The 20,660-nt window shown below is 37.3% G+C and overlaps 1 protein-coding gene across 1 annotated transcript; it reads right to left on the reverse strand.

The window, feature by feature from the left end:
- Window positions 1-699: 699 nt before the first annotated feature.
- Ovch2 (ovochymase 2) lies at window positions 700-16,820 on the reverse strand. Its single transcript, XM_003462435.2, has 15 exons — window positions 16,677-16,820; window positions 14,481-14,590; window positions 12,525-12,616; window positions 10,731-10,903; window positions 10,278-10,373; window positions 9,906-10,057; window positions 9,104-9,293; window positions 8,037-8,060; window positions 6,241-6,331; window positions 5,992-6,116; window positions 5,199-5,339; window positions 4,716-4,846; window positions 2,500-2,593; window positions 1,898-2,029; window positions 700-740 (listed from the first exon to the last, which is right to left on the reverse strand). The coding sequence occupies exons 1-15, from the start codon at window positions 16,762-16,764 to the stop codon at window positions 700-702; spliced, it is 1,680 nt and encodes a 559-aa protein (XP_003462483.1). The 5' UTR covers window positions 16,765-16,820.
- Window positions 16,821-20,660: the final 3,840 nt, after the last annotated feature.

Here is a 20,660-nt window from a genome sequence, read left to right on the forward strand (position 1 = left end):
CCTTGAAAAGCAGGGCTAATGTTCCCTAAAGGAGAGAAGAAATCCTGCCCATGGAGGACAACCTCAGCCCAAGACTATGGAATCTGGAATTCCTATGACTTTCCTTTTTTTGATTGACTGTCTCCTGGGTGTGTTGCTTGAGTTCTTGTAATTGTATAACTTAATTCTTGTATATTCATTGGCTAGGGCTACTGTGACAAGGCACCACAAACTTGCTGGCTTAAAAACAACAGAAATTTATTGTTTCACAGTTCTGGAGAATACAGGTCCTGATCAAGATGTCAACAGGTTGCTTCTGGGTAAGAACCAAGATGGAGAATCTGTTCCATGATTCATCCTTATTCCTGGAGGTTCATTGGCAATTGTTGGTGCCATTTGGTTTGTAGATGACATGTGCCCCCCGTTTCTGCCTTCATCTTCACATTTCTGGTTTTCATAAGGACACGAGTCACTTGGAGGACCCATACTAATGATCTCATTTTAACTTGATTGTTTCGATAAAGACCCTATTTCCAAATAAGATCATATTTAGTGTGATTGAAGGATTTCAACACATTTTGGGGGAAGATACTTAACCTATCACACCTGTTTCTCTGGCTGAACCCTGTATTATGTAGTCTAAGTGTATCACTTAGATACCCTGCCCTGCAAACAATTTAGCAGAAGGATTAATCCCTCCAGGTGCTACCGTCCATGCCTCTACAAAGTGGATTCATCCTCTGGCATGGAAATATTTAAATCTGGGTTGAAACATGATATAATTACTGAAGTGACTCACACAAAGAAGATCAGGATTAGGAATATCAGAATATCAGAAATAGGAATATCAGGAATATCAGAAAATGAATTATAGAGATACTGTTAGAATTCTGGAGCAGTTCAGTAAATCTTAATTGAGAAATAGAGTATTTTAACCGTAACTTAGCTTTCCCATCACCAGCTACTTAATATCTAATAATGACTTTGGAAGCAGATCATGGGTAGAAAACTGAGTAGTGAGATTGTCCAGTGCTTGGGGACTGGGCAGGATATTTCACGTTCTGTTCCTTTGTTATGTTTCTCACTTACTTACGGTCAAGTATATCTTATGTGATTTAATCTTTACTCTGCTTTTATTAAGCATGAAGTTTTTCCCCACTTAACATTGAAAGCAGAGTTTCAGATGATTATTTTTTTAACTAAAGATTAGCCAGAATTTGAGCATATAAAATGCTTCATTCTTTGTAGATTCCTATGTGGATTTGCCTACTCACTAAGGTTTATGTGTCACCCCCAAGACAATATCCTTAGTGCTTTTATGGAATATTTGGACATTCCTCACTAAGATGGAGAAAGGAAACCAATGTTTTGTTTCATTTTCAGCTTTGCCCTAAAAATGAATGTAAATTAATGTCCCTTGTGTGGTCTCTTAGCGTCCCTTTTCGTTTGTGTGTTGTTTTTTGCTGGCTATCTAGCTGAATAACATGGCTCCCAAGTATAGAGCTGAAGTGCCATCTAGTGTTCCCCAGTGTAAGAAGGCCAAAATGTCCCTTACATAAAAAAGTCAGGTAAATGACACTCTGTGGCAGATAAGAGTATTTAAAACATGAGTTACTTCACTGTTTACAGTGAATATTAAGGAATCAAGACTATATTCCAATGGGGGTCTTTTTCAATACATAAAATGAAGTTATGTATTAATTCATTGATGAAAAATTTGCAGAAACCTAACCTGAATATTTCCTTGCAGCAGTGGTTCAGTGCTCCCTCGTTTAGGGTTCGTAGAGGATATAATTTACTTCGAATAATGAGCATTGTCTGTATCTGTGTTGGGCTGTAACTATCTGCTGCCTTTAATTGCTCTTTATTAGGAGGATTAGAATTGGGAACTGAAGAGTTGGTGCCTCTGTCTTCTTACCTGTTGCAGGAATAAAGGAAACTGTAGCCTGGAAGCCTCCAAAGGTGCTATCTTCATTCGACTGGAAGTTGATGAACATGACACCAGAGGAGCTCATCACAGGTGTGGGCACTGCGAAGCCACACAAACGAGCTGAGTGATGCCCCAGCAAGACATCGTCAAGGGCCCGGCACATAGATGTGGCATTGAATGCAAAGGGGAAAAAAGACTCTTTAGGAAATTGTTGAGAAATAAATTTTCTGATGAGTGTGACAATTTGTTTTCAAAATAGAAAAGGCAGTTGGCTTTTTAAAAGTGTGCGTTTAGCCCCATTGACATTTGAGTTGTTTCATTTGCCAGATGTTTCCACTGAAATGCCACTAAGAGATCTTCCCCTTCTGACTCCTGGCTGCTTGTGGGCCTTTCATATTTTCTGTTCAAATGTTTCTTTGAGTCTCCCTCTCTCTCTTCATGCCTTGCATATAGAAGGATAGTGAGACCATAGGGAGGGATGGGATTGGTACAGGGGAATGAAGGAAAAATGAGCGATATCCTTTTTATTCCCATCTCACGATTGTGCCCAATTCAAACTGGAAGAAGCTGAACTTCTGGGAAGAACAAACCTATTTCCTCTTTTCTTTCTACATCGCCATGCACAGTCACATAGTCCAAAGTGCAGCCTCCATTTTCTTCTATTTCCAGACTCTGAAATGACAGCTGAGAAGATTCAAAGTTAAATCCAGAGTGAACAACATGAAGAGCTTTTAATTAAACAAGAAATGTGGATTTCTCAACTTGCTGTAGAGTCACACCTTACATGAGGTGCTTAGTGCAACATTCATGAATAAAGTTAAGTAGTTTAGTAAAAGATGCTGTATCACAGGTTCTCAAACATTCTGAAATATCAAAGCTGCCAAATACAGGTTGAATATAAGTTTGTACAAATATTTGAGTCCACTCTTCAGACACTGTTATCTTCAGAAATAGCTAGGTTTTGGGTTCTGCTAGCTTAGACACACAACTAGTTGCATGGAAATACAAACTGCTTCTCTGGATAGTTTATATTGTATACTGCATTTTTGATATTCCAAGTCAAAGTTTATGCATATTGTTATAGTTTATAATAGCAATTTCCAAATTGTGGTGTTGAGTGGGTCCTACAGGGTGATGCTGTCACGGGCAGGGTGTGAGAGCATCATTTCAGTGATGCACAGCATCTACACCTGTTTATTCATGGTTCTGAATCATTTCTAGCTCTAGTGTTTTCAGGAAATATCTTTTTTCCTTTCTTCCTCTTACAAACCTCTCTCTCTCTCTCTCTCTCTCTCTCTCTCTGTCTCTCTCTCTCTCTTTGTCCTCCCCTCCCTCCCTCCTTTCTTCCCTCACTTTCTCCCTCTGCCCTCTCTCCTTACAAGCACTCACTGAATTACCCTCCCTCCACATATCTAAATGTTTCCCCTTGTTATAAACAACAAGTGTTCCCTTAATTCTGTCGAAAATTTTGCCTCTACTCTGGTTTTCAGAAACTTTTAGAAAGAGGACCCTTTTCTCCCACTCATTTGTAAAACTCATATGATCTTTTTTCTGTTAACTTCCAACTTCATTTGATGTTTCAGATGCCCCAGCCCATTGACTCTCAGATGCTCAACTTTCCAACCCAAATGCTCTACTAGTTTTTGAGGTGTGAGGACTGAAGAGTTAACTTTCAACTTTTATTCTCTTTAGACTCTAACTTTGTGTGGTAAACTCAAACAATTGGCCATGTGCTTTTGTTTTGTGTTGTGTTTTAAAATAAAGTCTCCATTTCGCTCTACCATTAAATTGTACCAATGTAGTTTTCCTCCTGCATCTCAGCTCCCTTTCCACCTCAAGTATGATCATGTGCCATAAACATATTTTGGTCTACAACAGACCAGCTATGCAACAGTAGTCCTATATAATTGCATCAACTAGTGACAGTAGCTGCTTAGTTTGCACAGTTTCACTCTGTGATGTTCACATAATGTTGAAGTAGCTTAATGATCACCTACTTCCCAGAACAGATCCCTCTTATTAAGCAATGCATAGCTATATTAGAACTTTGAGGTTGCCCTCGTCCGTTTTCCTTCCTCCTTTCTCTCCACCACATACTCCCTTCTTCCAAGTATCATTTTAAGAGACTTAGAAGTAAATGCCTCATCCTGACCGTAGTATTACCTTTAACTACTTCATAATCTCCCTTAGCAGAATCTGCTAGAGTTCAATGAGCAAAGAAACATAAGCAATAATCCTACTAATTGAATGTGGAGCACACCCTGTACCTGACATTCTAAGGTCTCCATACTTTGGTCTTAGCTTCATATTCCAATAATCTCTCCAACAATGCCTTGTAGCTCTTAAACCACTCATGTCCAACTGTTTCCTACTCTTCTTTTCTTGGAAGGTTTGATGATTTTGTCCGTGTCATTGAATTTTCTTACCTTTACTTACTTGGGTGATTTTAGCAGTTAAACTTATAAGGAAGACACCCTTATTTCTAGAAGGGACTGGAGACTGACTAAAGTCATGAGGTGCAAAGGTTAAGGCAATAGTCTTGGTTTGGTTTTGGTTTGTTGTTTAAAACGAACCAGAGGGCAAGTGCCACCTAGTGGTCAATGTTGGTAGATGCAATTTAGGTGAAACTTGGTCTAGTCATTATTCAAGTATTTATTGAGAGATGATGTATTGTGCATTATGGACTGAGTGCTAAAAATATATCCACAAATAAAACAGATAAAATATGTTGCCTATATTGTCCTTATATCAGTTATTCTGTGGATAATATGTATCATAACTAAGTAAGGATAACCAAAGGCAATACCTTTATTATGTGATATGCTGGGGCTTGAAAAATCCAGTTACAGTTAATCATGTCAGTGTAGTGTTCAGGGTAATGAAGACTTTGGATGACTGCTTCTTCAAAAAGGATGGTTAAGGAAGTACAACCTGAATCTGAAACACACAAAAAGTAAAAAAATCAAAAAGAAAAGAATGGCACCAACAAAGTAAGAGAAATTCTCAGTGTTCTCCCTCTTGTCTTCCATAAATGATATAGTCTGAAACTTTAGACAGAGCCACCAGAAAGGAGGAGGGTAGTTACTGATTTTTCCAGAGCCCTTCAGTCTCCTGGTTCACGTAGGTGGGTGAATTTTGAGGGCCGTGGAAGGAAAGACTGCAAACTACTCAAAATACTTTCCATCTGACAATGTGTGGTATTGTCTGCTATGGACCCCACTTGAGTCCAATGGGACTAAAACTTCTTAAAAGGACCTGGATAGTTTGTGATAAAAGTAAATGATGTTACCAGGAAGGTATTTTGGTATAAGAGCTTTGTAGGTGAGATTAAACCCAGTGGCATAGTCTGTGGCATCAGAGAAGAATTTAAGCCTTATAGAGTTGGAGCCCACAAGAATGGATGAAGCAAGGCTTTCTCCGCAGAATATTCCTGCAACACAAGAAGAAGATTCACTGTTCAAATTCTAGAAAACAACACCCATTAATGGTCATGAAATTTCAAATCTGTCTAAACTAGAGTGACTCAAACTCGACACTATTGGGTGCCCTGTGCTTTTAACAGGGTTTTTGTAGCATCCTGACTTCTACCATTAATATAGTCTCCTGTTGTGACATCCAAAAATATTTCTAAAATGTTGTTAAATGTCTGGCAGGGGGAGGGGTGAAGTCACTCCAGTCGATAAACACAGAAACACTACTCCACTTCTGTTTTTCTTATAAGTAAGCTCTGTTTCCTCCTCCTATTATCTTTTGGTATCTTCCTAGCTTGAGGCAATGTCCTTTTCATGCCCAGGTTCTGCCTGGGATACCCTGAGGAACACTGCAATATATTTAGATTTTACTCCTAATGAAATTTAGGTTTAGAAAGCCTGGTTTGATGGGAAGCAGAATGAAGAAAGTGAAATTCTGTGTGGCCTTGCAGCCATCATCAGGCTGAGATTCTGTTCCTCTCCACTCTCAATGTGAGTCTCAAAACTGGAGATGAGAATTGTGACATTTTTAGACTACTTGTGCTAACCACATCATAATCTGTAAGTCCACCTAGCAGCACTTTCATTTGACAGTGTAAAATATTCACTCACCAAGGAGTCTGTCTTCTGAAGAATACATTGCCAGATAATTGTGGTGGCAAACTTCCACATCCAAGTGGGAAAAATTGAGCAACATGTGCATTTCCTCTGGGACCGACAGGGTCCAGACACACACTCTGCAGGCAGGGACACAGAGAGAGTTTCACTGCTAGACAGGAAAGTGACTACCACAGTCCAGTTGATGGGCACAGCCAGACTGGAGGTGGGAGTCTGAGGGAAGATGGTAGAGGGGTTACTCACTGCTCGCTGTCACGATACAGGTGGATGCTTTCCGGGAAGTGCAACTCCCCCTCAGATTGGCTGACTATGGCATCTTGCTCAGCACATGAGGCTGGGAGGGAAAACCACAGAATCAGTGCTGACACTCATAGCCGAACACAATAACCCTTGCTTCTAGAAGGTGAGGTCACTGGAGCCTTCTGGTCCTTCTTGATAGCTCCCGTTCTTCGTAACATCTGTGTGTCTAGGTTTATTCAGTGCATCATTATTTTTTATTCTTTTTAGAGCTTGCTTCACATTGAGACTCTGATTTTTTAAAATTCTTCTTTCTCAGACCCCCATCTTTTTTCTATAGTCACAGCTATTTCCATGGTTCTAGCCTTAGTTCTCATCTCCTTTCTACATGAGCCCTCTGACCAGTACCATTTGTCTTTTTGGTTTTAACTATCATCGCTACTTCTCTGAACTTCAGACTGCACAATGGTTTGCTAACTATCTCTCGAGACTCAACATGCTTCAAGTGTAATTCCTTTGGGTCAGGAAAATTGCATTCATTTTTGTGTTCTTCTCTTTTACATGCTCTTTTCTGAGTCTCTCAGGCTCAAAACTTTGGTATTTTTATAACAGAATCAAGTTTGATTTTTTTCTCTCATTACTAGCATTTCTAAAATTGATAATAAAGTTATAATTTTTCCCTTTCTATTTTGTCCTTTTCATTTTCTTGGTATTGTCTTTGCTCAAATCTTTGTTGTTTATCTCTTAAACTACTACATAATTTTGTCACTCCACCTTGAATTATACTCCCATGAATTTAGCACCTGCCTGCTGTTTTTATGTCAATAGCTTATAAATCTAAATGATGCATCTAATTAATTAACTTCCTATTAATAAATTCCAAACTTTGTGACTGGTCTTTGACGTTTACAGAATTTGCTTTCAAATTATCTTAGTGCAAATCTTTTTCCTCATAGGCCTTTATAACACATCCTACACTTAAATTACTTTGGCTGATTTGCTGGTCTCTATTATACCCTACAGCTTTCCTGTCTGACTTTTAATATCCATCTTCTGATAGGAATAATTCCTTTAGATGGTGTCTTTTCTTTCTTGTTGTTGTTTTTTTTTTCCTTTTGGTACTGGGGATGGAACTCACAACCTCATGCTCGCCAGGCAGGTGTTGTGCCACTGAGGTAAATCCCCAACCCTTGGAGTCATTTCATTACCATACCTTATTACCACCTGACAAATTGTTATTGTCTGATAAGGTTCAACTTAAAAAGTATCTATGTTTCAAAATCTCCCTATATTTGTTTATTTATTTGCAGTTAGATGCAGCTTCTCCCTATTCTAAGCTCTTAACTTTTTGCTGATAGTTGAACAATCTCAAGAAACATTTAAGATATCAGCTAAATATACCTTAGAGACCAGCTGGTCCAACTTCTTTATGGATGGGATAATCAAGGTTGAGATATGAAAGAGCTTGCCAAAAATCAAAGGGTAAATTCAAGGCAGAGCTGCAACGTGCCACAGAGATGAGTCTAATATACCCGTGGGACAACTGTCTTGGGTCTCTGATTCGAAGCTAGTGTTTGGAAAATGTTTGCTTAATTAGATTGAGCTCTGGATTTACAAGAAGAATCCAGGGCTCATCTTCGGTATGGAACAGCCCAGACTGGCAAGAGACAGCCTGGGTGCACCTGGTAGTTTCATATTTAGGTGGCATGGAAATTTGCAAAGGAAGACTTGATTGTAAAGGGACATGGTATTTGGAAATGTTAATTTACGTTGTGGGAGGAGCAGATTCAAGCAGTGCTTACCTCTGAAGCTTTTTCTCTGATGTCCTGGGAAAGAAAAAGAAAGGCAATTCAAAGCTTGTGGCATCCTGAATGATATTTCAAGAAACTAACATCTGTTCCACTCAAAAGACAGTTAGTATACAACTAATAAAAAATCTAACATGTAAAAAGACCAGAAGGGATAAATGGACAAAATAGGAAAGGGGCCCTGGTGTTTTACAGAGATGATTTTACTTACTTTATTGAGTCTCCTAATTAAGAAACAGTTTTGATTAATGTGGCAATTACAGAGAGGACCAAGAGGTTATGTTACACAAGATTAGAGGCTAGATTCAGAAATAACTTGCCTACAACCACAAGAGAATTTCTGGAATGGCTACAACTTGGACTGATGCCACAGATACCTACCACTGAGCCACACACTTGAAAAAAATTCAATTTCCTACCAAATTACTTTGAATTAACCTCAGTGTGAAAGGATGAAAGCCTTTTTGAGACCGGTTAAAAAAACAGTTGACTTGGAATTGAAGAGATGCTGCAATCTATTCCCCGATCAGTTTAGTAGAAGGTTTTGTGTAGATCTTGGCCCTGTCAAATGAACCATGTCTGTTTCTATGCCAGGAATTCCCACCCTTTGCATTATGAACATTTGGAGCAAGCTGGGTCTGTCCCATGCAGTGTACTTTGTTTAGCAGCATCCATGGTCCCTAAGCACCGGATGCCACTGTCTCCTTTCCAGTAATGTTTCCCAACATTTTGGCTTACGTGGCAAAATTGCCCCTGGTTGATTGATATGTGCTACATCTTGTAGGATAGTTGAGAAGTAGGCAGTAAAAAATATTATCAGGTAACATAATTTCATTGAAAGAAAAATTGACAAAATCTACAACAGAAGGATTCATTTTTCATTGAATATCTGTGTGCTGCAAGACACTTCACATTTGCTGTTATTTTGGACAGTAAGTTTTATAATCTTGGGCTACCCTGGGAACAGAAGTGGAAGGCTGTGCACCGTGGTCCTGAATTGCCTAATGCTCTCTGCCCTAGCAGAATAGCAGCTTCTTAACCTTGCATGATGGCTTTATTACCAGTTTGGATGTGTCCATGGATCCAAGGAAGCACTTTACTAATATCTGTGAAGATCCCAGGAGATCCTTGCTCTTGTTCCTGCCCATTATTTCTCCAGCCTCGACCACAGCCCAAACCCCAAGAAGTCACACCAGCTAGAGTCCAGCCTCCTTTTTTATTTCGGCACATGAGTGAACCTCCTGAGTCTCCCTGCAGATGGAGAAAGCCCATGTTACATCATTGTCAGTGCCTATGCTGCAAAGAGCTCACTTTTCCCACACAAAAATGACAGACGAGGATTAATGACAACTTCTCACTTCTAGTATTTGAGACTCATGGCCCAAGCACAAGGAAATTAGCCAAGCATAATTCTCAAATGGTCCTTGACTATCACTGGAGCCTATCAATTCCAGCTCCATCTCTACCATCCTAGGTGTTGATCAGAATGACAAGCTTTCTTTCCTCTCTTCTCTCATGCTACAGACTCCCAGAAGTCCTGCCCAGTGATAAAATTGATTTTAGGTCTTGTAAACAGGAAGAGTCAGAAAAAGTAAAGATCTCAACACCCACAAATTTAAGTAGGAAAGAGCCAAAAATCTTTTAGGAATGGGAGAGCTTGAGCTTATTGTTGGCATCAACTCTGTTATTTGGGCCTCCTCTGAATTCACACTCCCTTTTCAAAACATTATGTTCGACTTGTTCCCTTAGTTTGACTTGTCCTGACCTACCTTCCCACATTTCAGTTTTACCTGGAGTGCATCTAATGTATGTCTGCCCTCACCTGTCAACAAAACTGGGGGCAGATCTGAAGTTCCTACTCACCTGACATGCATCTCTGCCTCCCTCAGGGGAGCCTGTGCAGAGAAAGGTCTTCCCCTTGAAAGGCTTCTTTAGGGTTAATAGAGCAGCCGCACACTCCTTCTGGGTCAAAATGGGCAAGTTCACCTCCTGCAAGACTTTTGGAAAGATGCCACCTAGAACAGAGGGACAGGACCCCCAGAAAAGTGCTTCTGAGTTGAATATGACATATCCATTTTCATTAACTGACATCAGATTTGTGCCTTTGGGAAAGACCTGAATTTGTAAGTGCACTATTTGCACAATATTTTAAAAAATAAATAAAAATTCTATTCTCTGATTAGTCACCGGTAAACTCTGATCTCTGATTAAGAGGAGTAGCACAGGGTTTCTTACCTTCAGCCAAGCGGCCCCAGCCTGTGGTAGTACAAATAAATCCAGCCTCAAATCGTTCCCTAGGCTCTGGAAGACAGATGGGCCCCACAAACTGGCCTGGAAAAAAAAAAAAAAAAAAAAAAGAACCAAGGTAGAGCTCGTCCCATTCACGTAAGAGACACTGCCATAAATTATTTATCGATTGGGATCTGGCAGTTCCTCCCAAACCTTGTAAGAGTTGTGATGTATCTGTCTGGTATCTCCTGAGGTCACACTTTCTTGATTCCACTTACTCCAATAACCCAAGCAAACAGTTTCAGGGTAGGGGACCCAGCAATCAAACTCACCATCTCAAAGCACATAATGCAGAACAACCGGTCATATGCTGCATACTATGGACACTAGAGATGCACATGGGCCAGAGTTAATAGGGAATATAGGGTAGGTGATTGAGGGTGCACTCTAGATGTTTACCAAATTGGAAGGTTCCAGCCATCTTCAAAAGGGCGATATCATACTCCATCGGTTTTTTGATGGAGAATTGTGGGTGTATGATGATGGTTTTGATGTTGAGGATTTGCTCTCCTGGCTCTGTCTGGCTCAAGTCATGTTCTCCAGCAGTGACATTCAAAATTGAAGTTATGCTTCTATAAAGAAGTAGAAAATTGGAGGCTTTCAATGAGCTTCTGAGTACAGTTCTAAATAGTGAACACATTGGCCAATTTGAAATTTTATGGGTGGATAATGTGGGGTTCAAAACTTCTCAGTAGAGAAAACGAGAATGATTTCAATGCTATTAGGAAAAAAAGGAAAAATTACTACTTGCAGTGGAGAACTCCTGAAGAGTGGCTTCATATGGAGCCAATGATATAATGCATTTAACAGATAGCATTGTATTTTTATTAGTGGAAATGTACTTGTGACTCAGGGTTCTAAAAGCTGTAAGGGAGTTTATTTGGCTGTTGTGAGAGGTTGATGCAACTTCAACACCAGGAGAGCCTTTGGAAATGCTTTGTGATTCCTGACAAGTATGCAGCTTTAATGTCAAAGATCTCAGTCAAGGTCTGTATTATGAAGGACAGCACCACAACTCTGCCCCCAGAGAGCACACTTATATGGAGATTTAACATATGATGGTAATGGAATTTTGGGATCTTCTCCTTAACTTCTTTTTGCTTGAAATTTAGAAATTTCTTAGGACATGGGGAAAGACCTCATGTCTTTGGGACAATGTCATCTCAAAGGAACTTGGTGAGATGGTTTAAGAGGTTTGAGGCTGCCATCACTGGGGACTCTATTTTCAGAAGTAATTCTTTTATACAAAATTGGAAAGGATATTATTTCTTCTTGGTATTCTTTTCTGAATTTTTGATTATGTTAAGTACCTAACTTAGTACATAGTAACCGTCGAGTTTACCACCTCCCATATTCAGTGACATTTAAATTAACTGTTTTTTTGTTTTTGTTTTTGTTTTTGTACCAGGAATTGAACTCAGGACCTTGCACTTACCAGGCAGGCACTGTGCTGCTGAGCTATATTCCCACCCCTCAATTAACTTTTTTGTTTGTTTGTTTATGAAGCAGGGTCTTGTCAAGTTGTCTGGGTTGATTTCAAACTCCTAGACTTGACAAGCCCTCCTCATGTTTCAGTCTCCTGAGTGGCTGGAGCATAAATGGGTCATCACACCACGCTACCACTTCACTAAAACTATCAACTGTCTGGGGGACAGGAATTGTTTCTTAGTCATGTTAGTGTCTTTAGTGCCTACTAGCATAAAGGATGGAAGTTGTTAGGCTGACATACACAGAAGTAAGAATGACAGGAAGGAAGACATGAGAGTCTACTTTATATTTTATTAGTTTCCCATCTTTTTTAACTTAAGATGTATTGATGAATTGGATAAATTTTCACTGAAATTTATAAAAAGTAGAGAAAATTTTCACTCACTTGAACATTATTCTTTATTAACTTCAGCAATTTTTTTTTTCTTTCAGTACTAGGGATCAAACTCATGACCTCGTGCTCATCAGTGGCACTTGTGCCACTGAGATAACCTCCAGGCCTAACTTCAGCATTTTAAGTAAATAAAAGATTGTCTGCAAAGACTGTATGGTTCTTCACCAAGTTGTGTACAAGGTGACAGTCTCACTGAACCCTGCTTATGTTATACATTAGGATGGTCCTGCACGTTTTAATAGAATTATTGTTACTGACTCCGAGGGAGAAGTGGTGATAGGATTCCCACTGATGAGCTGTGTCCTTCCTACCGCTTTGCGACGCAGTGAGCAGCCGTGATCACCCACTGTGGAGAGATGATGGTTCCTCCACAGATGTGCTTCTTCCTTTTTTTCAGAGACACCTGAATTGCAAAGACCTGAAATGAGTGTAGTGCTCTAGGATGCCCCAAAAGCTGAAAAGGAAACCAAATATCTTACTCATAATTATACGACTCATGACTGTGGAGGAGTAAAACCTATGCAATACAACTCAGAAAGAAGGCCAGTGTTGAAACCAGAGCTTTCCCAGTCCTGGTCTGGAAGACAGATAGTTAATTTGAGATAATTAACTTTTCAGTTGAGTTGGCAGTTAGAAATATTGGTACTTGTTTACTTTTTTGTTGTTGTTTTTGGTATTGGGATCGAACTCCTTACCTCGCGCATGCCAGGCAGGTGCTTATGCCATTGAGCTATATCCCCAGTCCCTCGTTTACTGTTTTTATAACACCATTGTCCCATATCTATGGCTCTAACAACATTAACAGTATCTATGAATGAAGAAAGGAAAAGGGTACAAAGCACAGCAGAGACCAGCTGAAGAGGTTTGGGGGAAATGCAAGGTGAGGCGATCTTTCAGTATGTATCCAATTCCGCTAAGCTTCCTAAATAGTTTGGACCTACCCTTTTCTATATATTTAACTCACTATTCGATTCCTATAACTTTTTTGGTCTTATTCTTTATTTTACCTCTCCAGCATGCTTTCTATCTTTGGTGCATCCTTTTCATGATATTTTATTTTATTGTAAAATGACTTACAATGTATAGGTAAATACATTCAATGAATATCTTCACAGATTTGGAATTACAACAAAAGTTATTTACTAGACTAGTGTATCTTTTGATCAAAAATTGTTTTATGAGAAATAAAAACAATGTGCATAGCTAAATGATAGACTACATAGTTTAGTATTTGTGGGGCTATTGGCCTGATTCCTATCAACAAAACAAAACAAAACATCAGCAACAAAAGACCCGCTCTCCAAATTAAAAAAAAGTAATAGAGAGAAAGGCTAAGAATAGAACAAAGAGCATGTCATAAAAAATCAGTGAGTCACTCTTGCTATGATCTAAATATGGATTTCTGACCTAATAAACCAATTGAACTAGTAATTAACTGATTAATGAACTACTCAATCATGAAATGCTAATCAATCACTGAACCAGTTGGTCAATGACAATGACCTAGCTTTCAGTCAATCCACTGGACAAAACTCAACCAATTATTCTTTGGCTTAAAACTCAACATTTATTCTTTGACTTAAAAGTTAATGACCAGCTCAAGAGAACTAAAAATGAAGAATTGCTTTACTTGTGAGTTGAAGATGTGAGATTACAACATGATTTCTATGGTAAAGACAACTGATGGACTTTCAAAGACAATAAATACAAATATCCTGAAGGGCACAAACATAAGAGCATTTTCATGACATGGTAGGACTGGGAAATTAAATCAAAGTAAAATTTCTAGAACCTTAGCTACTACTAGGAGGCACTATTCTCTATCGACTATTCTGAGAGGTCCTTTATATAAGTGAAAAATTTACATCCTAACAGAGTGAATTTGTAGATATGAATTCTCTAGTCTTTTCTAACTATGCAAGTACATTTTTATATACACTTCTTGAAATAAAATTATTTTTAAATAGTAAATTTGAAAACTTTTTAACTTCTTGAGTAGAACTTTTGTCTTAGGAACTAAACATTTGGGATGGAATTTCTAGTTGGTGACACAAATCAACAATACACATAACTATTTTGAAAAAACTTGGTGGAACTGAATCAATGCATATCATGAGGAACTCTGATCTTTGTACATACGCATGATATTGCTGGTGAAGAGGTAGGCAGAACAGAGCACAGACACATAGCACAGAATTCCTTGTGATTCAATCAACATGTCTCATAGCCCCCCTGCCCCCACCCTGAGAATGTTCCCTGAGACTCACCTGCCAAGGATAAGAACCCTTTTCTGCTTGGTCTCCCCCAACAATGCGACTGAAAATGTTTAAGTAATTTATAGGCTGTGCTTTAACCACATTCTGCCCACAGTTTGGAGCTAGAAAAAAGACAAACATTGAATGATTTGCAAATCTGTAGAACAGAGGGATACAGAAAACTCTTATGATTCAGAAAAATAGTGCAGGTTATAAAGAATGTAGAAAGATCACAAAATACCTCTAAGTTGACTGCTGGAACTTGCTGTGATTTGAAATACAAGGGATTTATCTCATTTTTTGACATGTAGAGGAGGTGTATCACCAAGAATTCTATTTTTATGATGTGAGGGTTAAGGGCCACAGTGGTAGATCTCCACTGGGCTATCAGCAATGCTGACCCCTTTTGATTCTGGGCATTCCATTCTCTAAAAGCCTCCCTACAGCACTCTGTACTCTCTTAAGACATTTATCACACATCACTGTGGCCATTTCTATGTTTTTTCAACCCAACTAGTTGGGGCTCCTCCAAGACAGCAAGTTAAGTTAATCTTAGAGATAATTATACTCACAATATCTGTCAGTTCCTGATGCATACAGATGTTCTTTAAGTTTGTTGATGACACCATACCTGCTTTGGAATGCAATAGCATCCACATCTTCTCCTCTGCTCTTTGCAGGAGACCAAGTCTAAGAATATGGAGTATGATGTCTGCCACGCAGTTGTATATTAAAAAACCTTATTGGATTTAATTCTCTGTACATATAGAAAGTAGCAAGTTGCTTAAGGAGAGTAGAGAGAAGACAGTATTCTGATTCACATGATAGTGTTAGGATAGGAGGTTGACAGAAAGTGGAAGAAAGAACTCATTCCTCTTTGTGGAAAAGACTATCTCTGAGACGATTGCATTTACTTGTTAAAAGGGTTTTTCACTTTTCAACTAAGAGGTAAACTACAGTTGTTTACCTCCACCAGATAATTCACTGATAGTACATTTTGCATTCTTCCTGTAAGCCATTCTCTTCCTGTAAGCCATGCTATTTTAAGAGAGTCCAGAAGGCCCTGCCTCACAATAATTCTACATCTTTGCCTCACAGAACCTCCTGATCTATAATGACATCAACTGAGAAGCCTTTCTTTCCTTTCTCAAAGTGGGTTAAGGGCATCTCCGTGGCAGTGTGCAGCACTCTTTCTTTATCCTTTTAATGGTTTTGTCACACTGTACTTCCATCAGGCATTGGTACTTTCTACCATTGAACTGCAATCTATTTGTGTAGGAAAAGCCTATGTAGGAATCTTCTCCATGTTTTTAAGGTTTAACACCATTGCCAGCATATAGTAGACACTTGGAAAAGTTGAGCTGATGAACAGATGTTTTTTTTTTTTTTTCTTGAGAACATGTCCTTAAGAGGATAGTTATTTGGATCAATGTGTTAAAATACATAAAGCTCTTTCCTATGACTTCTTTTTTAAATTTCTACTCTATGCCTATGAATCGAACCCTGTTATCTCTCACATTTCAGATATAAAACTAAAAATTAGAAGGTGTACTCTTAAATAATATAAGACATAAACATAAAAATTTTTACTTCTGAATCTAGTACAGACAGGACACTGGATCAAAAGCTTATTTTCTAACTGCTTCTGCTGAATGACTCATAAGTACTTAAATACAAAATTTACTATTTCCTGAACTCACTGAAGCAAAGACAGAAAACATGGTGCTTCTCTGGTCTGGCACAAGTCTGATGATGGAGAAGCTTGCCAAGAACTGTTTTCAGTTTATGATAGTCAAGTGGGGGAAAAGGCCATTTACAATCTACTACAGTGTATGTATTTCATATTTTACAACAAGATAATTTTCAAAATCTAACAAGTGCTTTCAAATCTGTGTTGATTTCCAGAATTAGCTTCATGACAAAATGCAGGATTTGAGTTGTATCCAAAGAAGTGAATAACCTGCTCATTTGGTAAAACAAAGTGAAAAAAGACCCACCTTGGTTGTAGTCCATAAATATTTCATATCATTTAATATATTGACTGCTGGGGCAAAGTCCAAAATAATTACTTGAAAAACAATTAGATCTCCAAAATATATTTATTTCTCTTACTTTACCAAAGAAATATGGACCTGGAGTTATGATACCCACTGCCAGAAAAGGTTATTCCTTTAGATCAAAGTACAACAGAGTTCATTTGAAACTTACCTTTGGGAAGAAAAAGAGTTGCAGATTTGCCTTGTTCCAAACAGATCATTCCTAGTAGTAAAATCAGGTTGCTCATGTTCATAGGCATTTTGAAACTCAAATTCCTCTCCTGGAAATTTAGCGAGACTAAAAAGAAAAGAAAAAAAAAAAAAAGCAAGAAAGAAAACCTTGGGAGACCAGCAGCAGACCAATTTAAATTTATTCACTAATCATAAGTTTATTCATGATCAAAAGTTAAGGCATTCAACCATGTCCACATGATGTTTCTGAAAATAATAGTTTAAAACTGTCCTTTATAAGACATGGAAAATCAACCAAAGAAATAGAATCTTGTTGGAGCAGTGTTATATATTCTATTTCCTCAGCATCAATTAGTGGCTTTCCTTAGTGTTTCTATCTAGTAAAGTAGTTGGTATCTATGATTTTTTTCTTTTTTTTCTTTTTTTTTTTTTTTTGGTCTTTTTCCTTTTTACCGGTACCAGGGATCGAAGATTTTTTTCTTTTAAAGAGAACAAAGCAAAACAAAATAGAACAAGGCAGACTGGAAAAAACAATCCAAGCAACATAGGATTTCAAAACAAGACAACAGGAAATCAACAATGGCTACCATAATATCTCTTGTTTTCTTCAAAATAGTATCTGTATCTTCACATACCATGAATTTAAACAAAAAAAAAAAAAACACAATCAAAACAAATGAAGTATAAAACCAGTCAAAACAAATCAATGAAAGCATTACAAGCCTTCAAAACCAGACAATAGGAAAGTCAACAATGGCTACCATAATGTCTCTTATTTTCTTCAAAATAGCTATCCATACCTTTGCACATATTTAAATCAAATAATAGAAAACAGATTAAAACCAATCAAAATAAAGAATAAAAGCATTTTTTGGTATGGTTTTCATTTACAAGAATCACTCATTCCTTTGTAGAGGTTACCACTTTCTACAAGAGGACTGAATATGAATGTTGTTCTTGTTTGCTAAGTAGATTTTTCCTGTTTGCAAACAACTCATTAGAATACACTAAAATTTTTTCTTTTTCTTGTCTCATAGTGTAACTTGATAGCATGTTAGAGAAGGAGAGGCGAGAAAAGATACTTAGGTAGCATATTCAGCATCACATTGATGGACAGCCATTTAGGCAATTTTCCCCTGGGGCATTTGTGAATCTGCATTTTCCCTCTTTTTTTTTTTTTTAATTCTGTAGAAGGCATGTACTAAATCTCCACTACTATGTCTGGTAGATGTCAAGACACAGGAAAAAGGCTATTATTATCTGCAAGTCTTTCTATTTCTTGGCTGAATTCTTGGCATGTGGTCAATGTGCAAAAAAAAATGCATGTGGATTGGTCAGTGTAACATGAAATTTTTCTTTTGATGTTGTATAAATTACCTGCTCATTATAGCACACATCAAGCCAGAAACCCTAAATTTTCTTGTAACAACTTTTACATTTGTAAAACAAAATAAATCTATGAAAACAAAAGATATATAAGTAATAAAAATGAAAAGCAAAATATTTTAAAACCTAAAACATGGATGTACTGTATATTTAAGAAACACTTGTGGATAGAAAGAAAGTCAAACCCTGAACAGAGGCTTTACCCACAAATACATTAATCCTGAAGCCAAAGATGTGGGGCTCTTAGTTTGGGAGAGGTATCATCCTAAGAGATATATAATCAATCAGTCAATCAATCAATAGGTCTAAGCCATAATCAAAATCTCAGTCTTCCTTTGACAACCAATGGTCTTGAGGCACTTGAAGCTGCTCAGTCACTTTGCAGAGTAACTTATCTAGAAATATGATTCTCCTGACTCCAAAGTTCACTATATATTATCTAAATTTTATATGTTGCTAATGTCAAAATTGCGTAAATACATAACATGGGCTTGGGATGTACCAGCATTGATGAGCCAGGCCCTTTAATAAGTTCTGCTAAACACTGACTGTAAAATTACAGACAGAAGTACATAAAATCTTGGCCAGATTTTTGTTAGGTTTTTGGCCAGAAATTTCATAGTAGGGCTATATACTTATTGCATCACATCATGAGGCACATAATATCTGGTTTTGCTTTCCATAATTTAAAAATTAATAAGTTAAAATGTTGCTAGTCCGATTCATACAGTATAAAGTCCCTCATTTTTCTGCACATGATTTCAAACAGTCCTTGATCATAATTATCTAGATTCAAAGCCCCAGAAAGACAAGGTTCCTAAGAGGAAATGTCTTCCTCCCAAAGTACCAAGTAGAAAGATGACAAGAAAGCATTATTCCCCAATTTTTTTATTTAAAGAGGAAAAAAAGGACATAAAAAAACAAAGCAGTAAAGGGTACAAATAATACAGTATTTCAAGAAAAAAAATATACAGTAAGAAATCACCAGTTAATAGGTTACGTATTATCTTCCCAGGAACAGTTGTCCAAATTACAAAATTAAAGCATATAAAGTGGACATTCATACAGTGTGATTGGAGACAGTTCCATTCAATGATCCAACAAAAGCTCAGTAATATGGCTTTCCATCCTACACACTCAAATGTACCTGTAGTTATATCCCTTAGTCCACCTTCCTTTCCTCTCTTTTTTACAATAACAATTAGACTTTTTGGGTTTTATTACTTCCATGGTTCTTATTACTTTTTTTTGAAGAGAATAAAACCAAATGTGACTAAGCAAAACAGAGTCAGTTAGAACAGAAGGGTGGGCATAGCACATGATGCAAAAATAGAATACCAGGTGATCAAAAGTGGTTACCATTGTACCTCTTGCTATTTTTAAATTGAGTTGTCTATATCATCAGGTGTAATAGAATTGATCAAAAAAGTACAGAACAAGACCAATAAAACCTACACTGAAGACCTTACAGGACTTCAAAAAAAGGATACTAGTCAAACCATAATGGGTATCATAGGATATCTTATTGCCTTCCAAGTCGTTGCCTATACCCTCAAACTTCACACTATCAAACAAAAAAGATTATTCCCAAAATTATATAATGACATTCAAAAAACACAGACTACAGAGACTTGTCCTATATTTTCTACAAAAATTACAATTATCTACAAAAGAGCAAAATAGTGACTCTAGACCTTTCATAGCAACACCAGAGGCAAAGGGATAAATAAATTATTCTTCCAAGTTGTGAGGTAAGGAGTAACAGTGCATATGGAATTCTCTATCCAAACTGAATGTAATTCAAGTAGAGGGAAAAATAAAGATATTTAGATGTCATGAAATGATTTAGCAATTTTATTACTCACAGTCCTTTCTGGGTGAAGAGAGAACATAAAGTGACACATGAACACCAGGAAAAGGAGCAAACAAAGGAAAAACAAAGCAATTTATTAGTCTAAATAATTGTTGATTGAAAATAATAATTTGTAGCTAAATTTTCTTATGATTTAATAAGCAAAATGGAACATACCAATTACTGACGCTTGTAGAAAATTTAAACAAAATGTTGAAACCTTTAGAGTTATAATTGCTGGAGAAATAGAAACAAGATGCACAAATTCTATGCTGTTAAATGAAAAGTAATACAATAAAAATAATTCACTCCAATTAACTATAGGACATGACAAAAGTAATATAGCAAAATAATGCAACAAAAGAACCTAAATCAGATCACATCACAATAGATGACATTCACTGTAAAATGAACAAGTGTGATAATATCATCTATCAAGTGAGGAAATGTGTTCTCAAGTATTGCTTACAATCTTTGTAAGTAGTTGATACTTGCACACATTAACGTATCTTAATTCTTTTTATCCCCCACCCCCACCTTCATCTCTTGATCCCATCTGAACAAAATCTATCTTCCTATTTCTTATTATTTACATTTTTATTTTGTCCTTTATATTTTGGGCTTCTTATATAAAAGGAACCACATGATATTTAAGCTTATGTGTTTGATTTATTTCACTTAACATTATGGTCTCAATATGTATTCACTTCTCTGCATATGACTTAA

This window comes from Cavia porcellus, unplaced genomic scaffold (assembly GCF_034190915.1).
Source record: "Cavia porcellus strain 051 isolate PalLab524CR breed Dunkin Hartley unplaced genomic scaffold, mCavPor4.1 scaffold_9, whole genome shotgun sequence".
Lineage (NCBI taxonomy): Eukaryota > Metazoa > Chordata > Mammalia > Rodentia > Caviidae > Cavia > Cavia porcellus.